The 14,527-nt window shown below is 43.1% G+C and overlaps 1 protein-coding gene across 1 annotated transcript in view; it reads left to right on the forward strand.

Annotated features, from left to right (window-relative positions):
* Positions 1 to 14,527, forward strand: part of cfap54 (cilia and flagella associated protein 54) — a 147,171-nt gene that overhangs the window by 42,182 nt on the left and 90,462 nt on the right. Inside the window, exons 21-25 of the mRNA XM_045224515.1 lie at positions 1,103 to 1,288; positions 1,540 to 1,664; positions 1,819 to 1,966; positions 2,236 to 2,391; positions 2,697 to 2,819. Of these exons, the coding sequence (XP_045080450.1) occupies positions 1,103 to 1,288; positions 1,540 to 1,664; positions 1,819 to 1,966; positions 2,236 to 2,391; positions 2,697 to 2,819 (738 nt within the window). The remainder of the gene's footprint in view (positions 1 to 1,102; positions 1,289 to 1,539; positions 1,665 to 1,818; positions 1,967 to 2,235; positions 2,392 to 2,696; positions 2,820 to 14,527) is intronic.

Here is a 14,527-nt window from a genome sequence, read left to right on the forward strand (position 1 = left end):
TTTTAACAGTGGCCAAGTAGCCTATTGTGGCTATTTGATCATAATGTAGGCCTACCAGAGTGGCCTACCATCAAAAACAATGCTACAGTAGCAGCAAATGTGTGGTGTTCAATATAGGCCTACATTGCATGAGACTTTAGAAAAAAAAACATCCACTTGTCCTTCAGACATGAAAATGTTGTTGTTTGATGCAAGAAACCACCTTACAAAATTCAATTAATTATTATTCCCATACCATTATTACAGAGAATCAGACAAATTATGCTGCCCTCTGCCTATTGGCTTCGTAGCTTATTCAAGACTGTCTCAAAATACAACCCTGCCCCTTTAAGACAAAAAGCTCTTCACCTGACTTGCTTTTCAAAGATGGCTAGAAATGCACACATTTTGTGCTCTTGTAGGAAGCAGCTGCTCCCCTATTGTTGACTAGAAATGAGCTATAACTGGGCTAATAACTCAATAACTAGCAATGAATATGAACAAATGTGCACAGGTGGCTACATGCAGCTCTTGCTTTGATCTCAAAACAAGCGCATCTATTCGCGACCGCTCATGCTGTAAAAATAGTCCAGTTCAAAGTTATGGCAGATCCATATATGGCAATGGCTATTTTCATATTATGGCGCACCGGTCTGTGTAGAGTAAGGCCTGAGTCGTGCATGTCAATGCAATAGAATCCTACTCCAATTCGCTCTGCCTACAAGAAAATCTCTTGCACAGTTAGTTTAGCATACTAAATCTTGCCTAGTTCATTTTGCTTCGATATATTACTTTGAAAGTGGCTAATATTGCGTCGATTCGAGCACACTCCCACAGTAAAGTTAAACGTTGATAGTGTTAACTAAAGGGGAAAACTCTAGAAAGTTGAGTGAAGTTCAATCTCGTGCTTCTCTGCGTGGGCTGATATTTATTCTGTGCAGTAGTCCAAGGGGAGCTGCGCGCCCATGCACAGCTTAGAGGGAACATTGGCCCCTCATTATTCCCAAGACATCTGCACTCATGGTTGGGCTAGCTAGTTTCATAGAAATAGAATGAATAGATTTTCATTATATTTCAACGGCTAGACTTTTCTTAAACTCTGTGTCCCTGTGTTTCTGCCCAGGTTCCTGCATCAGGGGAGCGACTGCTACGAGTGGAATGCTTGGAGCCGAACCAGAAGTATGTGTTTGCTGTAGCAGCCTATGACGCCGGGGGTAAACTGGTGGGCAATGCCATTGGAGAGACAACCAGGCCGCTGCTGGCCTCCCTGCCTCTGCCGCTGCTCACCACCTGGGCACACCTGGCACAGGTACTGAGGAAGGAATCCTAACTCGAGATACACACTCACATATTTATCATGGAACATGATATTCAAATCCTGTAGCTGTGTTTGTCAATCAAAGACTTGAGAGAAGGTTTGTGTTATAGCTACACACACATCTCACGTTAGGATTCTGCCCTATATAAGGTCACGGATGTATTGATTGTGCGTGGGTTACTGTATGGATAATCTGGTGACTGTAGAACCCACTCTCCCTGTCTGTTTTGTGTCCCTTATAGGCAGCGTACCAGACAGGGCAACATGCTCTAGCCAAGAGAGCCTGCAGTGAGCTGTGGAGCCACTTCACCCAGCCTAAAGGTCTTCAGGAGCCAGGGGCCACTTTAGACGGGCTAGCTCAGACCGGGTGAGGACAACACACTGAGGATATGTGTTTGTTTGAGATACTTATTCCCTCACATTCCTTTCTTTCTTGTTAATCTGTCCCTTCTTTCACTCGATTTCCTTCTCCTTTTCTCATCCCCCCCTCCCCTCTCTTCTCTCTCCCTCCTCCTCTGCAGGCTGCGTTTGGAGACTCTGCAGCGCTCCTCTCCTCTCCTCCTCCACCTCTTCCTCTCCTCCATCCTTATGCAGACAGAGATCCACATACAGGAGGGTGCGCTGTTCTGTGACACCCTCAGTGACAGGGGACCACTTATTTGGGGACAGGTAAGTGCACTAAGGCAGTGTTTCCTAAATGGATGGATCCTTTAGGGTCATGGCTGTAAACTGGGCTCTGGGTAAGAATATTTGTTTCTTTTACTTGGTGTGTCATAAGAAAAAGAGAAAGTCCAAGAGTCCCATCGTGGGAACCACATGTGGTATTTAGATTTTTCAGAATGTAATATATGTGACTCTGATTGAGAACCAAGCATGACAGTGAGAGATGTTAGAGAGGGTGGTATGATGGCAGCTGTGTTTACTTTTACCCCCTCCAGGAGGCCAGGTTGGCAGAGTGTGAACGGATGCTGGTGGCCATAGACCTGGCTCTGTGGCTGAATGACAGCAGCACCGCCCTGCAGGCCGTGGTGGGGTGTTATGGCCTGCTGGCCCCGCTCATGTTTCACCAGATCCCAGCAGAGCCTGTTTTACAGGTACAACCTACTGCGCTCCTGATTGACTCTTGACTCTTAATGACTCAGTGAAGTATCAAAGGCCTGTTTCCTGGACCCAGATTAAGCCTATTTGTGTACTTCTAAAGCACATTCGATGTAGATTCTCCATTGAGCATGCTTTTTAGTCCAGGGGTAGGCTTAGATATGTGTGAACTGTTATTGTTTTTGGAAGAATGTTGCCTATTGTGTGTAAATTATTGCTTTACTATTATGATTATCACACTGCTGTGCTGATCTTAGGTGCCTGTAAATGTGGGTGTAAACAACATTTATGTCTCTTCCAGGTGCTGATGAAGTGCCTGGCAGTGCTGACAGAGATCTCAGGAGTTGTCAAACAGAAACGCCAAGCCACCACCTCAGAGTCTCTCCTTCACATGATAGCCTGTATAACATATTATGTTGCCAAGGTAACCGTGTGTTTGCATGCGTGTGTCAGGGTATAATATTTTCCTGAGAATCTACACATTTTCCTTCCAGAGAAAATTGCAAGAAATTACCGGGCATCTCTGTATTCCCGTTCAAACCGAAAGGGCTATTTAAAAGCATATAATACCATCGGAATTTTTTTTGGAAATGATTATACCACTGTAAATGGAGACATGAACACATGAATCAAAAGTTTTGTTGTCGTATTTGTTGCGATTTGATAAACTCAATGTTCTCTCAAAGTCACCATACTATTTTGTTGGTGTAGCCTATTCATGTAGGCCTATGAAGCACTGTTGGCCAACTGGTAAAATATTATGAGGTCTAGTGAAAATTACATTGTTTTAACCTACCTTTGACTGAAAGATGTCACTTATTGGCCCTTTTCCCTCCCCTTGCACCTGGCTCTCGAGGGAATTTGGGAAGGTTGTGGCTGTTTTAGGGCTGACCCCATTTAGTCAACTGGTCGATTGTTTGGTCGATAGGCTGTTGGTCGACCAAGATTTTTTTAGCAGAGCAGTCTAAAATATACAGTGGGGAAAAAAAGTATTTAGTCAGCCACCAATTGTGCAAGTTCTCCCACTTAAAAAGATGAGAGAGGCCTGTAATTTTCATCATAGGTACACGTCAACTATGACAGACAAAATGAGGAAAGAAATTCCAGAAAATCACATTGTAGGATTTTTAATGAATTTATTTGCAAATTATGGTGGAAAATAAGTATTTGGTCAATAACAAAAGTTTCTCAATACTTTGTTATATACCCTTTGTTGGCAATGACACAGGTCAAACGTTTTCTGTAAGTCTTCACAAGGTTTTCACACACTGTTGCTGGTATTTTGGCCCATTCCTCCATGCAGATCTCCTCTAGAGCAGTGATGTTTTGGGGCTGCCGCTGGGCAACACGGACTTTCAACTCCCTCCAAATATTTTCTATGGGGTTGAGATCTGGAGACTGGCTAGGCCACTCCAGGACCTTGAAATGCTTCTTACGAAGCCACTCCTTCGTTGCCCGGGCGGTGTGTTTGGGATCATTGTCATGCTGAAAGACCCAGCCACGTTTCATCTTCAATGCCCTTGCTGATGGAAGGAGGTTTTCACTCAAAATCTCACGATACATGGCCCCATTCATTCTTTCCTTTACACGGATCAGTCGTCCTGGTCCCTTTGCAGAAAAACAGCCCCAAAGCATGTTGTTTCCACCCCCATGCTTCACAGTAGGTATGGTGTTCTTTGGATGCAACTCAGCATTCTTTGTCCTCCAAACACGACGAGTTGAGTTTTTACCAAAAAGTTATATTTTGGTTTCATCTGACCATATGACATTCTCCCCAATCCTCTTCTGGATCATCCAAATGCACTCTAGCAAACTTCAGACGGGCCTGGACATGTACTGGCTTAAGCAGGGGCACACGTCTGGCACTGCAGGATTTGAAACCCTGGCGGCGTAGTGTGTTACTGATGGTAGGCTTTGTTACTTTGGTCCCAGCTCTCTGCAGGTCATTCACTAGGTCCCCCCGTGTGGTTCTGGGATTTTTGCTCACCGTTCTTGTGATCATTTTGACCCCACGGGGGGAGATCTTGCGTGGAGCCCCAGATCGAGGGAGATTATCAGTGGTCTTGTATGTCTTCCATTTCCAAAAAATTGCTCCCACAGTTGATTTCTTCAAACCAAGCTGCTTACCTATTGCAGATTCAGTCTTCCCAGCCTGGTGCAGGTCTACAATTTTGTTTCTGGTGTCCTTTGACAGCTCTTTGGTCTTGGCCATAGTGGAGTTTGGAGTGTGACTGTTTGAGGTTGTGGACAGGTGTCTTTTATATTGATAACAAGTTCAAACAGGTGCCATTAATACAGGTAACGAGTACAGGTAACGAGTGCCAAGCTACAGGACTGTTTTGCTAGCACAGACTGGAACATGTTCCGGGATTCTTCAGACAGCATTGAGGAGTACACCACATCAGTCACTGGCTTCATCAATAAGTGCATCGATGATGTCGTCCCCACAGTGACCGTACGTACATACCCCAACCAGAAGCCATGGATTACAGGCAACATCCGCACTGAGCTAAAGGGTAGAGCTGCCGCTTTCAAGGAACGGGACTCTAACCCGGAAGCTTATAAGAAATCCCGCTATGACCTCCGACGAACCATCAAACAGGCAAAGAGTCAATACAGGTCTAAGATTGAATCATACTACACTGGCTCTGACGCTCGTCGGATGTGGCAGGGCTTGAAAACTATTACAGACTACAAAGGGAAGCACAGCCGCGAGCTGCCCAGTGACACAAGCCTACCAGACGAGCTAAACCACTTCTATGCTCGGCTTCGAGGCAAGCAACACTGAAGCATGCATGAGAGCACCAGCTGTTCCGGACGACTATGTGATCACGCTCTCCGTAGCCGATGTGAGTAAGACTTTTAAGCAAGTCAACATTCACAAGGCCGCTGGGCCAGACGGATTACCAGGGCGTGTACTCCGAGCATGTGCTGACCAACTGGCAAGTGTCTTCACTGACATTTTCAACATGTCCCTGACCGAGTCTGTAATACCAACATGTTTCAAGCAGACCACCATAGTCCCCGTGCCCAAGAACTCTAAGATAACCTGCCTAAATGACTACCGACCCGTGGCACTGACGTCTGTAGCCATGAAGTGCTTTGAAAGACTGGTCATGGCTCACATCAACAGCATAATCCCAGAAACCCTAGACCCACTCCAATTTGCATACCGCCCCAACAGATCCACAGATGATGCAATCTCTATCGCACTCCACACTGCCCTTTCCCACCTGGACAAGAGGAACACCTACGTGAGAATGCTATTCATTGACTACAGCTCAGCATTCAACACCATAGTGCCCTCTAAGCTCATCACTAAGCTAAGGATCCTGGGACTAAACACCTCCCTCTGCAACTGGATCCTGGACTTCCTGACGGGCCGCCCCCAGGTGGTAAGGGTAGGTAACAACACATCTGCCACACTGATCCTCAACACGGGGGCCCCTCAGGGGTGCGTGCTCAGTCCCCCTCCTGTACTCTCTGTTCACCCATGACTGCATGGCCAGGCACGACTCCAACACCATCATTAAGTTTGCCGACGACACAACAGTGGTAGGCCTGATCACCGACAACGATGAGACAGCCTATAGGGAGGAGGTCAGAGATCTGGCCGTGTGGTGCCAGGACAACAACCTCTCCCTCAACGTGACCAAGACAAAGGAGATGATTGTGGACTACAGGAAAAAAAAGAGGACTGAGCACGCCCCCATTCTCATCGACGGGGCTGTAGTGGAACAGGTTGAGAGCTTCAAGTTCCTTGGTGTCCACATCACCAACGAACTATCATGGTCCAAGCACACCAAGACAGTCGTGAAGAGGGCACGACAAAGCCTATTCCCCCTCAGGAGACTAAAAAGATTTGGCATGGGTCCTCAGATCCTCAAAAAATTCTACAGCTGCACCATCGAGAGCATCCTGACTGGTTGCATCACCGCCTGGTATGGCAACTGCTTGGCCTCTGACCGCAAGGCACTACAGAGGGTAGTGCGTACGGCCCAGTACATCACTGGGGCAAAGCTCCCTGCCATCCAAGACCTCTATACCAGGCGGTGTCAGAGGAAGGCCCTCAAAATTGTCAAAGACTCCAGCCACCCTAGTCATAGACTGTTCTCTCTGCTACCGCACGGCAAGCGGTACCGGAGTGCCAAGTCTAGGTCCAAAAGACTTCTCAACAGCTTCTACCCACAAGCCATAAGACTCCTGAACAGCTAATCATGGCTACCCGGACTATTTGCACTGCCCCCCCCACCCCATCCTTTTTACGCTGCTGCTACTCTGTTAAGTATTTATGCATAGTCACTTTAACTCTACCCACATGTACATATTACCTCAACTACCTCAACTAGCCGGTGCCCCCGCACATTGACTCTGCACCGTTACCCCCCTGTATATATAGCCTCCCTACTGTCACTTTATTTTACTTCTGCTCTTTGTTTTTCTCAACACTTTTTTTTTGTTGTTGTTTTATTCTTACTTTTTTTGTTTAAAATAAACGCACTGTTGGTTAAGGGCTGTAAGTAAGCATTTCACTGTAATGTCTGCACTTGTTGTATTCGGCGCATGTGACCAATAAAATTTGATTTGATTTGATTTGAGGACAGAGGAGCCTCTTAAAGAAGAAGTTACAGGTCTGTGAGAGCCAGAAATCTTGCTTGTTTGTAGGTGACCAAATACTTATTTTCCACCATAATTTGCAAATAAATTCATTAAAAATCCTACAATGTGATTTTCTGGATTTTTCTTCCTCAATTTGTCTGTCATAGTTGACATGTACCTATGATGAAAATTACAGGCCTCTCTCATCTTTTTAAGTGGGAGAACTTGCACAATTGGTGGCTGACTAAATACTTATTTTCCCCACTGTATATAAAAAATGTTATGGCACATGAGACACCTGTCTGATTCACGCCCGTCTCAGTGGACTAATCCATTGCGGAGGCCGCGGGGATGGCACACCAGTATCACCAGTAGTACATTTACCCTCAATTACCATAATTTCTAATCTACAATGTTTGTTTGGTTACGGTAATTTCTGTTAAATTCAATATTCAATATATTATTATTACAGTCTTTTAATGTTCTCATTGTCGGAGTGGACACGTTGTTTGCGGACCGCACAACCTAGGCTACACTTGTGAGCTACAAGTTTTGGTTTATTTCATTCCATTCAGGAGTTTATTCATTGTCGTTTGTAGCGCTCCTGTCAATGTTGAGTAAGGACGCAAACCTGATTATACATAGAAGTAGGCCTAGGGTATCTGGCCTGCGCGCAAATGTAGGCCTATAAATGTGCCCATTTGGGGATCTGATAGTATTTCTGATTGTCTTAACTCACCACCACTGTGGAACTTCTCAAAGTACAGTGGGGAAAAAAAGTATTTAGTCAGCCACCAATTGTGCAAGTTCTCCCACTTAAAAAGATGAGAGAGGCCTGTAATTTTCATCATAGGTACACGTCAACTATGACAGACAAATTGAGAAAAAAAAATGCAGAAAATCACATTGTAGGATTTTTAATGAACTTATTTGCAAATTATGGTGGAAAATAAGTATTTGGTCACCTACAAACAAGCAAGATTTCTGGCTCTCACAGACCTGTAACGGCTCCTCTGTCCTCCACTCGTTACCTGTATTATTGGCACCTGTTTGAACTTGTTATCAGTATAAAAGACACCTGTCCACAACCTCAAACAGTCACACTCCAAACTCCACTATGGCCAAGACCAAAGAGCTGTCAAAGGACACCAGAAACAAAATTGTAGACCTGCACCAGGCTGGGAAGACTGAATCTGCAATAGGTAAGCAGCTTGGTTTGAAGAAATCAACTGTGGGAGCAATTATTAGGAAATGGAAGACATACAAGACCACTGATAATCTCCCTCGATCTGGGGCTCCACGCAAGATCTCACCCCGTGGGGTCAAAATGATTACAAGAACGGTGAGCAAAAATCCCAGAACCACACGGGGGGACCTAGTGAATGACCTGCAGAGAGCTGTGACCAAAGTAACAAAGCCTACCATCAGTAACACACTACGCCGCCAGGGACTCAAATCCTGCAGTGCCAGACGTGTCCCCCTGCTTAAGCCAGTACATGTCCAGGCCCGTCTGAAGTTTGCTAGAGTGCATTTGGATGATCCAGAAGAGGATTGGGAGAATGTCATATGGTCAGATGAAACCAAAATAGAACTTTTTGGTAAAAACTCAACTCGTCGTGTTTGGAGGACAAAGAATGCTGAGTTGCATCCAAAGAACACCATACCTACTGTGAAGCATGGGGGTGGAAACATCATGCTTTGGGGCTGTTTTTCTGCAAAGGGACCAGGACGACTGATCCGTGTAAAGGAAAGAATGAATGGGGCCATGTATCGTGAGATTTTGAGTGAAAACCTCCTTCCATCAGCAAGGGCATTGAAGATGAAACGTGGCTGGGTCTTTCAGCATGACAATGATAGCAAACACACCGCCCGGGCAACGAAGGAGTGGCTTCGTAAGAAGCATTTCAAGGTCCTGGAGTGGCCTAGCCAGTCTCCAGATCTCAACCCCATAGAAAATCTTTGGAGGGAGTTGAAAGTCCGTGTTGCCCAGCGACAGCCCCAAAACATCACTGCTCTAGAGGAGATCTGCATGGAGGAATGGGCCAAAATACCAGCAACAGTGTGTGAAGACTTACAGAAAACGTTTGACCTGTGTCATTGCCAACAAAGGGTATATAACACAGTATTGAGAAACTTTTGTTATTGACCAAATACTTATTTTCCACCATAATTTGCAAATAAATTCATTAAAAATCCTACAATGTGATTTTCTGGATTTTTTCTCCTCATTTTGTCTGTCATAGTTGACGTGTACCTATGATGAAAATTACAGGCCTCTCTCATCTTTTTAAGTGGGAGAACTTGCACAATTTGTGGCTGACTAAATACTTTTTTTCCCCACTGTAAATGTTTCATCACCTCAAACAGCAAGTAAACTTAGTCTGTTTTTACATCCATTGAGAATGAAAATAGTTCCTCAACGTAGCCTATTTGAAAAATCTTTCCACCTCTTCTTTCGATAACCACTTAATGTGAAAGGGGGAAAAAATGTCATGCTCTGATCCGGTGGAAATATAATAAAATAGGCCTACCTGATTACTTCTTATCCCTTGTACAAATAGCCTATAGCTGTGTCTGTTCGGCGCTCACTTGGAGCTGGAAACTCTGAGGGCCCAGAATATTTTATACAATGTTGCAAGTTTGCTAACACAAGCTTCAGACATAACCCAAGTTAATAGTTGATACAATGTTCCAGGTTCCTTGCAGACAGGCCATGCGTTGCCAATGTGATTTATAGGATATTTATTTTTTATTAGGATATTTTCTACCTGCCTGCTGCAATGTTTTTATTTGTTGGCTTTATGTAGGCTGTTTTTACATAGTTGGCAATGGCAATAGAAGTTACTTTTAGAATGTTGGTTAACCACATGATAATGATTTTGAGATACAAATACTTTATTATAAATTAAATTAAACTGTTCCACGAAAATGTAAATATAAAAATCATAACTGGCACGCAGATCGGTAGAAATGATAAGATAAATTGGCACTCCAAATGGAAAAGGTTGCCGACCCCTGGTGTAGCCTATTAGGTGCGTAGCAGCAGGAGCGTAACAGCAGAATCTGCGAAGGCCAGCAGCAGCGGGAGGAAGAGGGTCCGGAACATGTTATTATTTTCTGGTTAGGCTATCTTGATCTCTGGCTCCCTCGATTCATTTGTGTGTCTTAATTATTTAATCACAGTGTGCTTAAAGCATCAGACAAGCTCAGTAGCCTACATATAGTTGATTTTATTAAAACACATAGGGTGTGTCAATATAGGGAAAAATACACTTTTTAAGATTTCGCCCTTTAGTCGGGGACAGCCCTAGGCTGTTTTTACTTTATGATAACTTGCTTATTGTGGTGACATTATCACAAGGAACATCAGATTGTCCGCTAAACAAACAGATAATCGGCCTAGGCTAGCGGAGATTCAGCACCATGGATAGCGCTGTTGATTAATTGGCTTGAATCTGACCAGTAGCCCACTGTGCGCTCGCTTTTGTTAGTGTAACATCATGGAACAATGTTGCAAATGTCTATTTCCTTTGTGGACAAAGTGTATCTGCCGTTTTGTGATTAGCAACAGTTTATATTTTGACCCTTTGCTAGTATGACACGTTAGTTTGGAGATTTGAATGTGAGCTGGAGATTGAGATTAGACATTGTCTACTGTAACTGTGTCGAGAGGTCACGTGTAGCCTGCACATAGCCAATAGTAAGCAATTACATTTATAGAAGCCATGCAAGTATCCTAAGGGATGTTTTCTATTGGGGAATTATGTTGAGTAAATATGGTAGGCTGCTAGCGTTGTGATGACTGGTCTAGAGGTCTTCACGGTCCAACAGACCCGAAATTCCGAGATTCGACACGGGACCGACCGGGTCCGGGTTCTAAATTCTGACTTTGGTCTCGGATCTGGGTCGATTCTGATATAATTGCCTCGGGTCTTGGGTATGTGCAATTCAAATTGATTTACCGGCTGAACCCGATTGGACTCGTCTTCTGTTAATTGAATGTGTGTGAGGTGATGAGAACTGCACAAGCTTGTTATCTGTGTCAGCCAATTGCAAGTCAATAAACGTATAGCTTATTTCCAGCTGAAACTGGTTCCGGCTGCTCACCTCACGTGCGCCTGCTGCTGAGGAGAGAGACAGTGAAAGGAGCCTCGGCCTAGGCTACTATTGATTGCGAAGATGGAGGCCTTTTTCATTGAAGTAAAGAGAAAGTTAGAGGAGAAAGAGTGTAGGAAAAAGAAGCCGCTATTCAGGGTTGATGCAATTTCTAACTTTTTTTATTTTTGAATTTATTATCATTTATTTTATCATTATTATTATTGTATATCATTAGTAAATTGTTTGTTTTATTTTGTTGTGACATTTTCGATGGCTAAATTAAGTTCAAACTGTCTTTTTAATTTTGTGCTCCGTATTTAGTTTAAGATAGGTTAAAAGTAGGCCTGTTGTAAAGTAAATATATAAACTTTTGTGACATTTTAAACCAGATCTTTAAAAATGCAACAAGTGTATCATTCTGTTGAGCCATTTTCTTTGGACCAACTGCAATTTGTCTATGTCCTTCTTTGCCGCACCTGACCACACAACTGGACAGTAGTCCAGGATGCAACAAAACTAGGGCCTGTAGGACCTGTCTTGTTGACTGAGATATCAAGAAAGCAGAGCAACGCCTCATCATGGACAGACCTCTTGCCATTTTAGTAACCATTCTATGAGTCTATGGGCTCTATTTTAACAAACCTAACGCAATGGTAAATGTAAGCGCAGGCGGTAGCGGTATGGGTTCAGGGGTGTGTCAAAAGTATTTTTGCTATTTTCACTATCACATTTATCAGCACACTTGTTTGCGTGAAAGGGCTGGGTTTTGATGAATAAACAAGTTGTGGGTGTGTTTTAAGGACACACCTCAAATATTTCCACTGCATCCATCTGAGCGCAAGCGAGCTGATATAAGACAGGTAAATTGCCGAATCTGGCATTAGGGCTGGAAAATGCCAGTGGCGAAATTGCAAACTAACGTGCGTTTGACACTAGCTCCACCTTAACGCCAGCCGAAAATAGAGCCCTATATGTTTTGACCACGATAGCTTCCTATCTAGGGTGACACCCAGCAGTTTAGTGTCTTCTACTTGCTCAATAGCCACATTATTCAATAATAGATCCAGATGAGGTTTAGGGTTGAGTGAGTGACTTGTCCAAAATATTTGCTTTTAGTTTTTCAGATATTTAACACCAGCCTATTGCTAGGTACCCAGTCTAAAACTGACTGCTCTATATTAAGGGTGTCAGTTATTTATTTAACTGTTGCAGCCGACATGTATACTGTTGAGTCATCAGCGTGCATGGACACACAAGTTTTATTCAAGGTCAGTGGAAGGTCATTAGTAAACACAAGAAACCATAATGGTCCAAGCCAGCTGCCTTGCGGTACACCACACTCAACCGAATTTGCATTAGAGAGGCTTCCATTAAAGAAAACCCTCTGTGTTTTATTGGATAGGTAAATGTCCATCCATGATAAGGCAGAGGATTTTTTCAGAAATACAGTATGCTATGATCAATGATGTCATAGGCTGAACTGAAGTCTAACAAAACAGCTCCCACAATCTTCTTATGATCAATTTATTTCTGCCAATCGTCAGTCATTTGATGCTGAAAGTCTGTTGTTAATTTGTTTTCTGTAAAATAACATTGTATTTGGTCAAACATTTTTTCCCCAAAGTTTGTTAAGCACAGGTAACAGACCAAGGCTGATTGGTCTGCTGTTTGAACCATTAAAGGGTGCTTTGATATTTTTGGGCAGCGGAATTACCTTTGCCTCCCTCCAGGCCTGAGGGCACACTCCGTCTAGGCTTAGTTTGAAGATGTGGCAAATGGGAGTCGCAACCTCAGTGATTTACCATCCAGGTTGTTGGTTCCAGGTGGTTTGTCCTTTTCATGTCTTCCACACTAACTTTGCGGAATTCAAAGCTACAGTGCTTGTCTTTCATTATTTTGTCCGTTATGCATGAATATGAAGGCTCAGCATTTGTTTGCTAATCTTGTCAAAAAAAAGTTATTAAAGTGGTTGGCAATATCAAAGGGTTTGTTATGAATGAGCCATCAGCCTCAATGAAGGATGGAGCTGAGTTAGCTTTTCTGCCTAGAATTTCATATTTTTTTTTTGTTTTTTTTTTTGTATTTTTTTGTATTTTTTTATTTTTTTTTGGTCATTTAGCAGACGCTCTTATCCAGAGCGACTTACATACATCATTTAAGGTACTCCTATCATTCTTTATTTCATTAATCTTTGTTCCATAGTATAGTTTCTTCAGCTTTTTGTTTAGTTTAGTTGCGTGATTTCTCAGTTTACTGTATGTTTGCCAATCTGCTGTGTTGCCAGACTTATTTGCCATTCCCTTACCCTCATCCCTCTAAGCCATACAGTTTTTCAATTCATCATCTATCCATGGGGATCTGGCAGTTTTAACAGTCAGTTTCTTTATGGGCACATGCCTGTCAGTAACCGGAAGAAGCAATTTCATAAATGCTTCAAGTGCAGCATCAGGATGTTCCTCATTACACGCATCAGACCAACAAATATTTTTCACATCTTCAACATAGGAATCATTGCAAAACCTCTTGTATGATTGCTTATACACTATTTTAGGTCCAGTCTTTGGAACTTTGGTTTTGATAGATATGGCTACTATATTGTGATCACTACATCCAATGGGTGTGGATACTGCTTTAGAGCAAATTTAGTAAAGATGATTTTTAAAAGACAGCTTTTCATCTATCCAGATTTAGCATTTCTGATTTGTCTTACACAATGATTCCTCAGTTGCTTAAAAGCTTGCCAGTCCAGGCCTAAGCCTTGACCCAAACATCATCTCTTTTATGAATTACTTCTGATCATTCCGAGTGTACCAGGCATTTGATCTACCTTTAATCCTTAATTTTTGAAGGGAGCATGATTATCCACAATAGTATTGAAGACATCTTCAAAAAGGCTCAAAGCTAAATCAGATTCAGGGATAGCTGAAATACAATCAAGGTCAATAAAATAAAGGTAAAAAAAAAATAAAAAAAGCCTGTTCACTGAAGTTTTTAAAGTTCCTCTTTGTGATGACACTTAGATTTTGGTAACTTTGATTTTTGTATCTCTAACACAAACAACTGGGCAATGGTCACTAATGTCTTGGGTGAAGACACCAGTAGAAACATATTTTTCTGGTGTATTCATGAGACTCTCTCTAAGCTTTACAGGAATATGATTGACCATGCAGATAGCAGAGATGGCCATAGAGGAGCCAGATTGTCACGCCCTGGCTCTGGGGACTCTTTAATGTTAGGCCAGGATGTTAGTTCCTATGTTTAGTTGTTCCTTGTTTTCTGTCTAGATCGTTTAGATCTATGTTGGCCAGGGTGGTTCCCGATCAGAGGCAGCTGTTGCTCGTTGTCTCTGATTGGGACCCATACTTAGGCAGCCTGTTTTGCACAGTTGATTGTGGGATCTTGTTCTGTATAGGTTTGTGTTGGTTAACCTTTAGA

The sequence above is a fragment of the Coregonus clupeaformis genome, chromosome 13 (genome assembly GCF_020615455.1).
Source record: "Coregonus clupeaformis isolate EN_2021a chromosome 13, ASM2061545v1, whole genome shotgun sequence".
NCBI lineage: Eukaryota > Metazoa > Chordata > Actinopteri > Salmoniformes > Salmonidae > Coregonus > Coregonus clupeaformis.